Source organism: Tympanuchus pallidicinctus, unplaced genomic scaffold (assembly GCF_026119805.1).
Source record: "Tympanuchus pallidicinctus isolate F22 unplaced genomic scaffold, pur_lepc_1.0 scaffold13, whole genome shotgun sequence".
In the NCBI taxonomy this organism is placed as follows: domain Eukaryota; kingdom Metazoa; phylum Chordata; class Aves; order Galliformes; family Phasianidae; genus Tympanuchus; species Tympanuchus pallidicinctus.
This window is the reverse complement of record NW_026294648.1, coordinates 16,738,718-16,754,102: the sequence shown is the minus strand read 5'-3', so window position 1 is coordinate 16,754,102 and position 15,385 is coordinate 16,738,718. Positions and strand designations below refer to the sequence as shown.

Below are 15,385 nucleotides of genomic sequence, written 5' to 3'. Positions count from 1 at the left end.
CAGCATGGAGAACAGGCTTTTCACAGATTGCTGTTAGGGCTGTCTGAACAGAGCAGGGAAGCCCTTGATGAAATACAGCTTATTAACATCCAGTAGTGTGGGAAGTACCTCTGTGCGTTGCCCAAGGTGTGCCCATAGCCCGGGGCCTGCTGGTGCACGTAGCCACTTGGTCTCTGCTGCATCTGTCTGACAGGATCCACCAGGGCAGGATTGGAGCTGGGGTGGGAATTCTGATAGGGCTGGCCAGAATACGTGGGAGGCACCATCGTGCCAGACTGGGAAGGGTGCTGCTGAAGTCCTATGTGGGAGACGTAAGGTGTGTAACCCTGGAATAAAACAAAAACCCTCTGTCAGTCACGGAGCAGGGTACAAGAGTTTGGAGCAATGGAGATCATCCTCCTGTAAATGCTATCACAAAGACCGTTCAGCTCTAGCATTCAGACTCTGCTGGCCAGAAAACGAGCGAAAAGCAGTAAGAGATTTCAAGATTTATCAGCAGGAATGAAGACGCTGCCCTGTGCTGAAGCCAGATTCCAGTCGTACCTGTGGTCACTGAGACTCACCTGGGAGGGCTGCAGTGCCCCATAGGATGGGGTTGGAGCCATCTGGCGTACCGGCTGCTGTCCCATTATGCCTTGGCCCTGCTGGAAGGCAACAGAAGAACACTTTTTCAACACCTCCGAAGGCCAGGGACACTGCTTCTCCCTTCTCAGAAGCTCCCACCAAATCAGACAAGTAGCTTCACTAAGCCATGAGCTTGCTCCACGCCACACAGATGTGAATCACTTCTGCTTCACCTCAATTTGGGGTAAATGAGCCACTATCATCCCACCACTCCACCACCAGGATACGCTCCTCTCACTGCCCAACAGCTGTAGATGTTCCCACTGTACCTCACTCACAGCTATTGGTAACACAGATCCAACTAAGCCAGTGGCAAACACAGAGTTGACCAGAGGAACAGATATGAGGGACCCTTCTCCAGGGCAAAAAGGGAGACAGGATGGGAGAGCCTGGCTACAGTGGACACCTTAACAAACAGCTAGGGCTTGCTGTGCTGTGGGGCTTGCCAAGAGCACAGCTCTGACGTACCAACTTTGCTTGAAGTTGCTGCCTCAGGATCTGTCCCTGGGACACTGGAGGCTGTTGTCTGTACACTGCTGGCTTGTAGGAGGGGTCAATGCCCATCATGCTCCCCATCCCTGAAGGCAGAACCCCACTGTAGGGAGGACGACTCTGAACAAGCTTCCCCAGCGGCATGCGCACAGGTCTGTAGGACGTGTCCAGGCGAGGGCCACCTGTAAGGGATAGGAACAGGCTGAACAGTCATGTGCTGTTGATGAGCCTTGGAGCTTCAGAACGACTGCTCAGTACATCTGGAAATAGAGCAGGCAGGAGAGGCAAATGTGTGTAGGACCGTCTCAGACAAAGGGGTTCTTGCAAGAGGTTCCCACAGAGGTGCAACACACAGCCCTTTCCTGCACACCTACCTGCTGGAAGAGGCTGATTCTGGGCATAGAGACCCACTGGTGACTGTCCATATGCCAGCCTAGACATAGTGCTTCCTGCTTGGTGATGCAAGAGCTCTGTAGGCATGCCAACTCCATATGAAACCCCTCGGCTGGGACCCAACACAAAATCCTGCAAGGAAAAGAAAGGAGTAAGAAAGATCACTGTGCATTGAGAATTCATGAACAGATCAAGAGTAGGAATATTTCCCAAGAGGAAGCCTGGATTGCTACCTGAGCTGGAAGCTTCCTTCCCACCCATCAAAAATTAAGGAAATGTTTGCACTACCCCAGGCCAGCAGGAAGAGTATAAAGCTCCAGAAATCCCAGAGAGAAATTCACATTTCATCTTCACCACTACTGCTCTCCAGCTCTCTCAGAAGGGAGTGCTCAGGGCTACAATCTGAGGGCTGGACACAGGAAACCCTATGTGTTGGGCAGTCAGTTACCTCACTTTTGCTGGCAGACTGGTTGCGTTTCTTGGTTTTGCTCTGCTTCTTCTTTCGTTCCTCAGTAGAAGTGGCAGGATTGGAGCTTGTTTTATCAGCCTTGCTTGGTTCCACAGCCTTCTTCTCTGGCTCTAAAGCCACAGGTGTAGGAGGCTCCTCCTCTTCAGGGGGCAGAGGCAATGGCTCCAGGTAGTAACTGCGGGGCTTGGGTTTCAAGTGTGTGTGGTACAGAAGAAGCCTCTGCTGCTCCTCAAATCTAGACACCCTGCGGTCCACCCGGACTGTCCCAAACCATCCCCAGGAGAGGGGGGCTGAGTGCTTTAAGCCCTCAAACAGATCCCAAGGGGAAATCTTCTGCTTCGTAGAGACTTGCAAACCCTTTAAAACAAAAGAAATAAGAACCTCCAAGACTCTGATCTTTTTCCTATTACAGGGAAACGACACTCCCATCAGACTCTACCCCACATATGCAATGAAATAAAAGAACCAAAAACCAACAAAACAACCACCAAGACAGCCAGAGCTGCTCTTCCATGTGGCCATACAGTCATTTCTACATCTCTTCATCAACAACTGGCATTCTCCTTCATCCCACCTCTGTCAATCTGCTGCACACTGGCACTGCCCATTAAGTCACGTGTCAGGGATGATGGCTTTTTTTCTTTGTACAGCCATGATTGCAGAAGAGTTTAAATAACTTCTCAGACCGTAGTAGCCTGCATTGCTGAGCATTAACACCCAGCTTTGTCCTTTTCAGACACAGTTCTGTGCCAGCTTGCCTGCATGCAGCCAGCCATCTCAGGCTTGGCAGGCAACAAGGCGCTGCATACTGATGCCTCCCAAGCAGTGAAGACTCGAGGCATCAGAGGACAAGGCAGCACCTGCCCTTAGGAGCCACGATGCAGGCAGCAAAGCTCCACGTACCTCCTTCTTGAAGATGGAGTCAAAACCAGCTATTTTATTGCCTTTGGTGTCAATGAGGGATCCCTGAGGTTCGCAGGTGATGACATCCCGGGTCTGCTTGGGCAGCGGCAGCAGCTGTCTCACCTTCTCCAGGCTGTCAGACTGCCGGTCCCCCAGCTCCTTCTGCACAAATGGAGTAGAAAAATCTTTAACAATTCCTCAGAAAAATAAAAAAAAAACCAAAACCAACATCCAAATCCCACCCGTGCCTCTGTTGGTGTCAGCCTCCACCTCTGCGTTACCTGTCATCTTTGTACCATTCGGCCCAACACCCACAAGAGCCACTGGGGCAACCCCCACTGCTGTTCTAAACAGCAAGAGGACTAGTGCTACGTGAGAGACAGATATCTGCAGAGTGGGATGCCTGCAGCACAGCATGCAGCTCCCTGTGTACAGGACGTGGTGCCCCTCACCCTGAGTTTCTTGACAAGATTCATGTATGCCCGCTTGTTCTCCTCCATGCTGCCCTGAGAAATGCTGGACATATCAGCAGCCAGGGTGCCATTGATGAGAACACTCAGCATGTCCAACACAGTGGTGAAGAGCTCACTGTTGGTGAGAGCAGAAAGGTCAAAGTCACAGAAGAATCAAAGTCGCTGCCATCACAGTAACACCAGACACCATTAGGCTGCTAAGAGCACTGCATAAAGCCAGAAGTACTGAGTGCTCTTCAGACTGGTCTCCACGCTATAATCCTCCCTTTGGTTACACATCACAGGGTGTTCATGCTTCAGTCAAGGGAGATACTGCAGATTAAGACTGGCCTCCTGTCCACCCGGTCAGCTTATCCAAAGAGCAAGTCCAGACTCAGCTCTCCCCTGCTTATCTCTCTGCATCTGGAAAGCAGATTTTGCTCTGAATATGTCAGAAGACTATAGCTGGACTCCTGGACCTAAGTCACAGCCTGTTATTATTCCAAAGTCTCTTTCAGCAGTCACAGTGCTTCCCAACAGCGCCTACAGAGACAGCTAGCTTACACAAGAAAAGGGGTCATGCTAATTACTGCCTCCCCTTAGGAACCACATGGAGCAGAAGTCAGCCAGAAAGTTACTTGTTTGACTGCATGTCCACGGTGCCACTGCTGATGATGTCCAGGAGAAGCACAGCCCATTCAGTTGTCTGCTGTGTACTGCGTTGAACTGTGTCAAACATCCCTCCCACCTGAGAGAGAAGAAGTTTATTAAAAACAAAAAACACACCAAGAAGAAGCACTAAGACTAAAAAATGAGAAAGAAGCCTAAACCAGAGCAACTCAGGTGCTGCAGGACTCCTCCTGAGAGCTCAAGGAGACTGCAGTCAGCAGGACAAACCTCAGACACAAGTTGTCATGCTGTGGAGGAGCACCAAAGCATTACAACGAGAAAGCAATACTGTGAGTAGTCTGCATGGCACATCTCTGAAATGGAGACCAAGGTTGTGGATTTCACTGTGACCCAAAGGACAAGGAAGTTTTTCCACAACTCCTATACCACTCCAGGCTCCCATGGCAGTAGGGTGATTTTTTTTCTTGCTTCAAGAGCATTATAGCAACTCCAGTGTTTGTGTGCTCAAAAAAAAAAAAAGAAAAAGGGAAAATCCTTTATTCCATATGCAACTTCTCCACAACTTCTCACCAAATTCAGCCGTAACTTCAGGGCCTCATGCATCAGCTGCTTGGCTTTGCAGTCATCTTGGTACTGATCTTCTCGCCAATTCGTAACAATCTAGATTTAGAAGAGAGGATAGACTTCATGAGCTGTGTGTTCACAGAGGGCAGCTTGTGCTTTCTGGTGACCAGTGACTGAAGAAGGTCAGCTCAAGCACCCGCTACCAACCAGGGCAAGACCTTTGCCTTTTTGGGCACGAAGAAAGACAGACAACGTTCCCAAGGACAGCAGCCTGTCTGATAAGGAGTGTGTCCTTGAGGAGAAGTGAGACACTTACCTGCTGCACCTGACTGTACAGAGAGGTGAGGAGACCCTCCCGCTGTTCATCCTGCCCCTTCAAGCAAGTCAGCACCAGCGACAGAAAAGGCTGCTGGCTCAGCAGGGACATGCTGCAGAGAGAACAGCAGTGTAGCTGTGCTGCCAGGCCGTGGGATCAGCACAGCAAGCACTGCCTGCCCTTGCCCCAGGACCCAACCTCTTCTGCTTCTGGCGGTCCCGCTCTTTGCGGGATGACGACCCCAAATGCTGTCCTTTCTCCAGTTCTTCCCCAGCAGCTTTCAGCACATGGCCCTGCACTGACGTTGGGAGCTTGGCAATCAGAGGGGCCACCAGCCACACTCCTGATCTCTCCAGAGAACTGTGATAACAAAAACGAGAAAACCGGTTTGAGATTCAACCTCTCTTCAAAACTGTCTACAAGGCAGCTTCACACTGGGACTACACCTACCTGAGGATGGGTTTGGATTTGTTGCTGGCTGGGGTAGCACTCGCTGAGCTACTGATATTGTTGACTCCATTGCCAGCAGAACTAGCAGAGCTGGTCTCTGCTGACTGCTGGAATACCTCAATAGTGGCCTTGGCTATATTTTCTAACAAGGAGTTCATCTCCTGGAGATAGGGAAGAAAAGAGAGCTAAGTCCTGTTAAGTCACTGGTACAAATCCAGCTTGCCCATGAATGCTTTCCTCTGGGTCTCAGACTCCTTACATCCTTCTCAGGCTTGGCTTTCACAAGCCAGACTCATGCACCACTCTTCATTTTCTCCCTGCTCTTGCTTCTGTCAGGTCACTAACCCACCACCTCACAAGAAACTACTTCAACACTGGCAGCACACACACAGCCCTACACAGTCCCACCGTGCAAAAACTCACATTATTTGCAGTCTGCTTAATCATGAGCTGCAGCTCCAGCGAGGACTGCCTCATGGTCCACTGATCCAGATTCTGCAACATACAGACACTTCACGTGAGTATTTAGCACAGTTCAAGCTACATCCCCAATCCGTGCCCTCAGCTCCCGTGGCAACAACTGTCAGAAGCCCTCAGAGTGGTGGCCTTCACTGCTCCAGTGCTAAACCAGGCAACTACTGGGACGTTCCTGGACTCTGGCAGGAGCCCTTACCTGTAGTATGCGCTTAATCCTCTGCCGCTGAGGATTTTCTCCTTCCTCGTTGTCCAGCAGTCGGTGTGGGTAACAGATGAGCTGCATCAGCCTCTGGGCCTGCGTGCTGCTCAACACAGGATCCTGCAAGTCGTTACTGTCTTCACAGAGAGACTTCAGACATCGCTCACCTACCCACTCCTGCAGGATGAAGAAGGCAGCATTAGAAGAGCCAAACTCACTTCCCACACCAAACTGGTGCTTCTGCTCTCAGTATCAGACAGGTGCAGGGAAAACATCAAATTCAAAAGAGCCTTATCAGTATGCTACAATGTCTGGTAATGATCTCTCTTCATGAACTGTGCTATCCTGACTCAGCACCATCAGACATGGCACAGCAATCGTCACAAAGAAACATCAACTCTCACAAGTCAGCAGCACAGGAACACAGTAGCTGCTGTTTCTTTTGATAAAGCACGAGCTTGATTTGACACTGCACACTCACTGCCGTGCCCAGGCTGCATCAACGCTGCCACTTGGTCTCAAAGGTCAGAAGAAATCACTTAAATTTATTTGATCTATTTCTTGCATAGCCAAGTCCTAGAACTGTTCTAAATGAAGTAACTCAGCAGCAGGGCTGCAGCTAGGGTGAAACTAGAAGGTGTCTTAGGGAAAAGCAAGCCTCTCAACTCTCAAATGGTAATGGAAAACACATTGCTGTCCTTGCTGAAGAACATTCACCTTGCTTCTCGCTGCCTGGGAAATAACTAACTGAATGCAAGGTGTTTATAAAGTCACAAATTATGAGGAGGTGGACAGAAAACTATTATTGTCAGCCTCTCAATTTCAGCTGGTTGCCTCTAAATGCACTATCAGGTAGCAGTTTCCAAAACAAATGAGGTAGATACTTCTTTACATAACTCACAGCCTGAAGTGTTCGTTACTGCATGATTTTTTTCATATTGAAAATCAATTAGTCTCATTAATGAAAATAAAATCTACAGAGAACTACTATGTAATACATTTCTGTAGCAGCACAGTAAGCCTAACTCAGAGAATTCTTCCAATGAAAAGTAAAGAGGAAAGGAGGAGCACTAAGCACTAAGTAAAGCATGAAGACTGGGCAAGTCTGACTCGAAAACCTCGTGAAAGCACAGTTTAAGACTCCAATGACCTCATCACAGGCAAAGTTTCTGCTTTGCCCATACATACAGATTTGTTCATTCCTCCAATGCCCATCACATTCCTTCCCTTCACTGTCACTGTGCCATTCTTCTCGAAACCTCTCCTCTTTGTGCATATAGTGCACATATCACTGGGAAGACCCATTCTGCCTCTTGCCTAGCTTTCTACAGGAATTCAGGGGGCTCATCTCTCATCCATTTTCTTGGGATAATCTCACAAGCCAGTATGAAGTCAACTACCACCTCCGTCCTCAACAGACTACCGGTGTCTTTCTCTCCAACATTTCTTTATATGACAGTCAACTCCACAGGCTCTTTATCACTGAATCAGAGCCTTTCACCCCTCTTCACAGGAGAGCACTGTGAACACCGTTATGGACAACTCTACTACCCCAACCATCAGACTCAAGTTAGCAGCTTTGACTCAACCTCCCTCTTGGCTCATTCTCTCAACAGTGTGGCTTATCACAGTTTGAAGAATTAATCTTTTCAAAGGGTCAATCACTATTACATTTACTGATCTGAACAGGCTAAAGGGCAGACCAGCAGTTAGGTCATAATAAATCATTAGCACCTACAGAAATAAGTTAAAGGTTTAATAATCTACTTCTCTACCCCACCCTCATGACTAATAAAATATACGACTGAATATGAGATTCAACAGTTCCTGAGTTTGAGACATCAGCATCCGTGACTTAGGGCATTTGACAGCCATTCCAGAATTGATACTACGAGTTCTGCTTGCACTGGAGGTGCTAGTGATAAACATTTCATTTCACTTATCCTTCACAGTCCTACAGCAGGAGCTCTGGCACAGTCTGGTGGTACTCGCTGGTGTCTGCTCAAACACTTAATCCTACACAAGCAGTTCTGTCAGCAACTGGTAGGTAACTGGCATGCTGCTATTCCCTCCCATACTCACATTCTATCTGCTGCGAGTCCTTCATACATAGGCTGGAACCAGCAAGAGAAGATCTATGTCTGTTAATGCTATAGTCAGATTTCAGCAGCACCAACCATGTTGTTTTTATGCTCTTAAACACGCAGTCCCAATTGTTCCTTGGAAGCTGGTAACACTACTGTACAACGAGCCACCTCATAAACAACTGCATCACAGAGCATGAGCATAGCACCACACTGAGCGGATGTGCATTTCAAATTGCAGCACTGCATCTTTCCTGTTCATACAATAAATCTGTAACCACGGCCAAAGATACCCTTCAGCACCAGCTTTCATTAGCTAGAACTAACAGACTTTCCAGTCTGCAACCAAGTATCCCATCAGACAAGTTTCAGTTCTTCAAATACCAATTTTTCTCAAAGGAACAGAATCGCCGATGTTGTCAGAGCAAAAGATTTTTGGTTTTGTTTCTTTAATGAACTGAACAGGGCACTGCAAAGCCCAGGGATACGTTAACAGCCTAGCTGCAAGCAACACTTAAGCTGCATTCTGAGAGGCACAATTTATCACTTGAACAAGCTGTCTTTCTTACGCTTATCTTCCTTCCTCCAGCACACATCTCAGCAAACCGCTCCCAGCACTCCCCTCCTTGGACAAGAGCCTTGTGCTGCTGCCAGAGTAAAAAAGGATATGCAGCCCCTGCATACTGCAGCACCTAATTCTTCAGAGCTGTTTCCTTTTTTTTCCACCCCCCCCCCTCCCTTTTGTGCTGGTGAGCAACCCTCAGCGCCATCACCTGGCAGAGCCACAGCTAGTTCTTTGCTGATGCTTCACAGAAATACCTGTGAAAGCCAAAATGCAGAAGGCCAGACAGGATGCATCTGTCTGCAGTAAGGATAAGGACAAGCCCAGAGATGGGACAGACTTACCTGTTGGCAGATGCTCCTCAGTACATACTTGGCATAAATATCCAGGCTAGCTGTTTCTACAGTTACTACCCGACCACCAGCCTTCCTGGTACCCAGCTCATCATCCATCAGATCATCAACACCTCCAGGGTGGGAAAAGCCAGAGCCTTTCAGTTCTGCATCTCCTACAGGGAAAGGGGCAAGCATTACTCAACCACCAACGCCAAACCCAAAGCCTGACCCCCAAAACACCCCGAGCTTTTGAAAACTTCCTGCAACCAGTGACCTCTCTGCATACACAAGAAAGCAGATCTCCTCTGGTCCTCTTTGCAGCCAGCACATCTACCCCTATGTAAAAAAGCACCGCCTTCCACAGCCTCCCCAAAACATCAGGTACACACCCAGAACAAAGACAGCCTTCAGAACTGCAAACACTGCTCCATCCACAATACGATTCTGGGAAGCTGCCAGCAGGTGACGGTCACAAGAAGAGCGGATTCCCACCGTGGGTTTGTCTGCAAAGAGGACAATAGGGAAGGGCAACACTCAGGAAGAAAGAGAGGCACAGACTCCAGAGCTGCCTGCATTATGCACCAGCCAGTACCACAGAATCCAGCTCACAGAATCCTGAGGCTAGTCTTTTTTTTCAGCTGTAACATGGGGTCAATTTAATTAAGTTTCATGCAGCACAGTGCCAATCATGCCGTGACAACTGAGCCATGAAATCCAAATGGGGAGCAGTGCCTGTGACATGAACTCCAACAGTACCCTAACCTAGAATATGGGTTGGATTTAGACATCTGAGCTATAAGGATACTGATGAGGAGCCAAAAACAGCTTCCTGGACTGGTTCCATCATCAGACAAAAAGGGAGTGATGTAAAATAACAGCTTCTGGCACCAAGCTAAGAGGGTCTACAAAGCTCTAGACAAGAGAAAAAGAAAGAAGTGATCATTACTGTAATGGCTCAATGACAGCAAAGCCACCTCTACTGGTGGGTTACTGGCCTCCAGATCCTCCACCCCCAACATGCCAGGCTACCATGGAGTGACATAAATGGAAGGATATTGTGCTTTGTCCTCCATAGAATGCAGCGTATGAGGCTTTGCCTGCTTCATTCTAAGCAGGCAGGTCATGATCTCTAATCATAGGGTCCAGCATCTCTTTTCTTGGGGTGCGAGAGCTTCAGTACTTCCACAATAAAGACAGACTTTACTTTCATTCACTTACTGCCATCTTGCTGGCATGGGTTCAGCTGCGGAGTCTTAAACAGATGGAGTAAAATCCGGCAGGTCAAACGTGCTCCTGGTTCAGAGTCCTGTTCACTGCAGGCTGTGTAAAGAAAACAGTCAACTGAGATTTCGTAAGTGCTGGGACAGCTGACTCTCAATCCAAAAGCTATTCATAGTGCACTGCCCTGGAGCAGCCAGTTGAGAAGCTGCAGCAGCTTTATTGTATTTGCAGATAGGGAGCATGTGCAGCAATTAACATGCAAGAGAGCAAATACATCAGTATTATCCCCAGTGACACGCGCTGCATTCTGCTTGCTCCATCTTTTCTACTTCACCCTGTCTGAGCTTGGATGCTGTAATTCCCAGAGCAAACTGGGAAGGCTGGTGACAGAATGAGGCAGAGTGGCTCAAGTGGTCAGCTGGCTGCTGTAGCTAACTTGAACCTCACCACAGCAGCAGGAACTGCTCTGCTGGAATTCTGGGCTGAGTGCACTGGTCAGGCAGCGTGGCTGAACACATCAGCCATGCCTACTTCAGCTTTTGCACAAACTCCAGATAGTGAGATCTTGAAAAACCTTACCATTACCAGTTTTTGAAGGGAAACAAAAGGCAGAAACTCTCTAAAGCAAAACATTCAATTCTCAAGTACTATACTGTACTATACCAATTGGAGGCAAGTTTCACAACCATGGGCTTCACTAAGGATTCACTGAGCACAGTCTCTTGTGCCAGCACTGGGAGCAACACCAGCTTTCTGTAGGGATGCACTTACCAGCATTGAGGAGTGAAGGGATAGCAGCACAGCGAATGAGGTCCTCCAGCAGCAGGCACTGCCGGGCAATGAGAATGGCAACAAAGGTGGCCAAGGAGTCATGGAAAGATAAGTCACTGACCTGAAAGAGAGAGCAGCCAGTGATCACAACAGACGCCGCCTCATTCCCTCTATCAACAATTCCTGAGACTAACTGGGAGCTAGCAGGGGAAGCACCCACAACCCCAGGATCAGCAAAGGCTGCAATAAGCACCAAACGGTAGCTCTGGCATTCAAAGCCTTTCCCCTGTCCTCAGAAAGCAAAGCTTCCATCCCTTGTTTATTTCCACCTCCTCCCAGTGGAACCCTTCACTCCTGATTCACTTCCTTTCCCCCTTTCAAACGTTTGCACTTGCATCAACATTGCAGAGGAGATCATTGAAACCACAGGTCCCATTATTGGAGGAACAGCACAAAGCTTTAAGCACACCCAGCCACTCGGCGCTTAGAGACTTGCAGTAACCAGTCAGTTCAGCACACAGGATGGCGATGTCATTCACCCTGTTAAGTAAATAAATAACAAAAAAGCAGAAGGTCAACACTGCTACTCATGCACACAGCTGGGGAGCGAATCCCTAAGGCACCTCAGCTTGGGCTCTTCCTTTCTTTCTCCCCACGACAGCCCAACAAAGGCTACTGTCTTTCTTATCCCCAGCTAAAGGTTTGTCTGTCTCAAGAGGACCACGAAAGCTCTGCCTCTTACCTGTCTGGATCGTGGTGCCCCACACACACATGCATAAGTGCATTACAGACAAAACTGTAGCGGTTTGCTGGGTTTTCATTTAGGCTCTTGCCCAGGTTGGTGTACGTGAAGTTATGTGCAGATGGATTTTCAATAGTGTCAATCATGAACTCTGGTTCCCATAGCATGTTGGAATCAGATGGCTCAACATTGCAGTAGATTGTGTTCTTCACCTTGGAGCAGAAGTCACTGAACAGGACAAGAAAGAAGATCAGGAGTACAGAAAAGGAAAAAACAACCCCGTTTCCACTGAACTCTGATAAGCAAATCCCATGTAAGATAAACACAGCCTTGGGCAAGACTGTGTGGAGATCAGCTTGTACCACAAAGACTCGCTCAGATGAGGTGCTTCCTTATTGTGAGAGTACCTGGAAGTTACTGGGAGGGCACAGTGTGCACAGCATGACAATGGGTCCTTCCAGGTCAGACTGGAAAGCATCTAGTTCAGCCTTTGGTGTCCCCACAGCTGATGCCCAGAGGAGTTTAAGAGCAAGACAGGTGTGTTCAAATCACATTTCAAACCACCTCTCATCCATCCACACAACCACTCCTCATAGCTAACTTTACTGGGTGTTCTTTAGAATCAGGATCCCAAGAGACCAAAGGTACAATTGCACCATGACTTACCTAACGGTGGCCTAACGATGCCCTCCATTCTGCTCTCCATTTCTTTTCAAACAACACCTAATATTTCATTTGGTTTTTGACTCTTCCTGAACACTGAGAAGATATTTTCACTGATGTATTTACTACAATCACAAGCTCATTTATCTGAGTGGTAACATATATCCGCTGCTCTGTAGAGTTAGGGAAGCAGTGAGGATGATTCTATGTGCATTATTTTGTCTAATGACACTAAATTTCATCTGCCAGTTTATCATCCAGTCATCACCATTGGGCTCTACTGACTTGCAGGCACTTTGGATTTTATATGACTGATAACAGTTATATCAAAAACTTTGATAACAGCATTCATACAACCTTTGATATGCTGTAAAACACAAGCACTAGCAGAGTCCCGTGGGGCTTCTTCAGAGAGGGATCACCCTCAAAAATGAAACATCTTCCTATTCCTTGTATCAACCTCCAATCTATTGTTTGCCTGCAAGAGGACATTCCCTTTTATCTGTAGCTATTTACATTAAAGGCTTGCTGAATAGCTTTTGGGAATTCAGTTACACTGATATCATGTTTCTCATTTCCATCTGTGTGATGGCTCCTGCGCAGAACTCCAGTGCACTTCCTCCTGCTTTCAATTCTGTCAAAAAAGACTTTAAAGGCACTTAGCAGCCAGGAATCCAATCAGCTCAGAGCCCACACCAAAGCACAAGCAACTCTCACAGCCCCTCAACAGGGGTAACACCTGAGCTCAGATATCCCTGCCAAACACCTGCACTGAAACACTAATAGAGAGCAAGGGCTGATGGAGAAGACAAAATAGACACTCATCCCAAAACTTCTGGGTCCCTATTGAGAGCATTTCTCAGACAGTTCCACCACACAAGACAGCACACAAAGCTTAACACCAAGGTACTACACTGGCAGGCACCCACAGCACTCCACCTGCCTCAGACTCACCTAAAAAGCTCCCCAAATTTACTTTTGAGGTGACTGCAGGAGGTATACAGGTCGTAGAGATAGGCCAGGATACATCGCTCTGCTGAGGAGCCATCCGAGCGGTTCATGCCGTGTTTCACCACCCCACACAGACTGTATAGAGACAAAACAAAAGCTGCAGCAACATAAAAAGAGAACCTGAAGGAATACAGACTCATTACGCTGCGTTCACAGCAGCAGTGCTAAATGGACAACAAATCCCTTTCCCCTCAAACTCTGCGGGCTGAACCCTCAAGCATGAAGTTGCTACCTCTTAGAACAAAGATACATCCCTGCCCTTCGTAAGTCCTTTCCATGTGATGAGGGGAAGGTTCCCTTACCCTTCAAAGACCTGAGCCATCTGGTCCTGGTTCAGTATAAGGCAGGAATGGTAGTGCCGCAGCACAGCCACGATGCACAGGCACAAGCTGGTGGTGTAGCTGCCAACAAGGTCGGAGGATTTCAACAGCAGTTCTGCCTCCACCACGCTCAGTTCATTCAGCAACTGCACCCAATGACAGAAAAACCCTTCAACAGCCACAGGGGTAAGGAACAGTCAGAGATGGAGCAGGCACACCACACCCATACCTATAGGGCCTGCCAGGAAAAGGAGCTGGCGTGCACTTTCTGCCTAGAGATGTGACCCAGGAACAGGTAGTGCTCAGCATTCAGGCAGTACAAGAGCAGGCCAGTGCCTGGGTGTCAGAGGGATATGGCCACAGACAGTGGCAGACAGCTTCTCTGGTACTTCTGTCCTGCACAAACCTCTTTGTAGATGGAGGTCACAGAATCACACAGAATCACAGAATCACCCGGGTTGGAAGGGACCTCGAGGATCATGTAGTTCCAACCCCCCTGCCTAGCAGGGCCACCAAATGTACACATTCAGATCAGGTCCCACCTTTATAATCTCAATTCCATTGGCAGTCACAGCAAGGCTCCAGAACACAAGTGTCAAAGGCTTATAAAACAGAATTTTAGCAGGAACTGGAAGGCAGCCTGTGCTGTCACACGCCAAGGAACCCTCCAGGAGAGCAAGGCAGGAAACTAGCCAGAGAGAGACATTCCCCTCCTCACTCACAACAAGGCCTTGCTGAAGAGATGCAATGTAAATCTTTCAAGAACAACCCTGAAACCTTTGAAAAAATAATCCTTGTGACAGGACTTGTAAGACTACCTGCTGCAAACGACCTATTCCTAACAGCTGCAGCCCAGGGAAACTGCAATGACCATCAGTTCTGACCACCTCCACCACACAGCTCCGAGAACCTCGACAGAAGCCCAGCTATCACAGCACATATCTGCTGCCTTTTAGGCTGACAAACTGATCCCCCAGGGAACACTTCAGCGCTGTGCTTACCTGGATGGCAAAGTCGATAAGACCACTGATATTGAGGGAATACTCCATCAAGTCAAAGATGAACTGCACGTGCTGTACCAGAGGCAGGTGGTAGGACATGCCCAAGGCAAAGCTGGTGATCTGTTCCAAGACATTGCGGGATACCTGCAAGCATAAGGTGACACACTGTACTGCCTCCCCTTGAAGAAGCCCCTCTGCAGCCCCATCTCCCTTTCCCTGCAGGCAGCTGTCCTCAGTAACACAAAGGGACGCAGTCAGGACCCTGAAGAAGACAGCAGCTTTGAAGGTTTCATACCTGAGATGTGACTTGGTGCTGATCAAAGTGAGAAAGGTGCTGGAACTTTGCAAAGATATCTTCAGCTGTTGGGAATGCTTCTGGTTTGCTCTTTTTCCTCTTCTGGCCTTCCTCTCCACCTACAAAAGTTGAGAGGACCAGAAAACAGGATTGGGCTACCTTCCTCACCAGAAAAGGAACAGACATCAGCACGTGCCAGTCCTTCAGCAAGACCAGCCATTGCCAAGCAGCACAGACAGAGAACCTGATCCTCCATCCCTAAGCTGATAAGGACCATTCTGAATTCACAACAATAAACTGTCAGGATGGAATTTCTAGGCTGAGAACAACAGCAGGGTTAACATCTAGTTCATCCCAAGTGAAGAAGGAAAATATATTCCCCCCAGTTTAGAAGAAACACTGACTCCCTGG

General features: G+C 48.2%; 1 protein-coding gene across 4 annotated transcripts in view; it reads right to left on the bottom strand.

The window, feature by feature from the left end:
• Positions 1-15,385, bottom strand: part of MED12 (mediator complex subunit 12) — a 34,911-nt gene that overhangs the window by 6,118 nt on the left and 13,408 nt on the right. For 3 of the 4 annotated variants that reach the window (XM_052673624.1, XM_052673626.1, XM_052673623.1), the window contains exons 17-40: positions 14,975-15,093; positions 14,680-14,823; positions 13,661-13,824; positions 13,302-13,433; positions 11,685-11,912; positions 11,338-11,482; positions 10,943-11,063; positions 10,169-10,270; positions 9,340-9,453; positions 8,960-9,123; positions 5,967-6,146; positions 5,717-5,788; positions 5,294-5,454; positions 5,042-5,203; positions 4,844-4,955; positions 4,534-4,623; positions 3,972-4,081; positions 3,334-3,469; positions 2,882-3,043; positions 1,958-2,335; positions 1,491-1,641; positions 1,093-1,298; positions 564-644; positions 109-326 (exon numbers count right to left, since the gene is read on the bottom strand). In XM_052673624.1, the coding sequence (XP_052529584.1) occupies positions 109-326; positions 564-644; positions 1,093-1,298; positions 1,491-1,641; positions 1,958-2,335; positions 2,882-3,043; positions 3,334-3,469; positions 3,972-4,081; positions 4,534-4,623; positions 4,844-4,955; positions 5,042-5,203; positions 5,294-5,454; positions 5,717-5,788; positions 5,967-6,146; positions 8,960-9,123; positions 9,340-9,453; positions 10,169-10,270; positions 10,943-11,063; positions 11,338-11,482; positions 11,685-11,912; positions 13,302-13,433; positions 13,661-13,824; positions 14,680-14,823; positions 14,975-15,093 (3,652 nt within the window). The remainder of the gene's footprint in view (positions 1-108; positions 327-563; positions 645-1,092; positions 1,299-1,490; positions 1,642-1,957; positions 2,336-2,881; positions 3,044-3,333; positions 3,470-3,971; positions 4,082-4,533; positions 4,624-4,843; positions 4,956-5,041; positions 5,204-5,293; positions 5,455-5,716; positions 5,789-5,966; positions 6,147-8,959; positions 9,124-9,339; positions 9,454-10,168; positions 10,271-10,942; positions 11,064-11,337; positions 11,483-11,684; positions 11,913-13,301; positions 13,434-13,660; positions 13,825-14,679; positions 14,824-14,974; positions 15,094-15,385) is intronic. The other variant, XM_052673625.1, reaches the window with a different exon arrangement.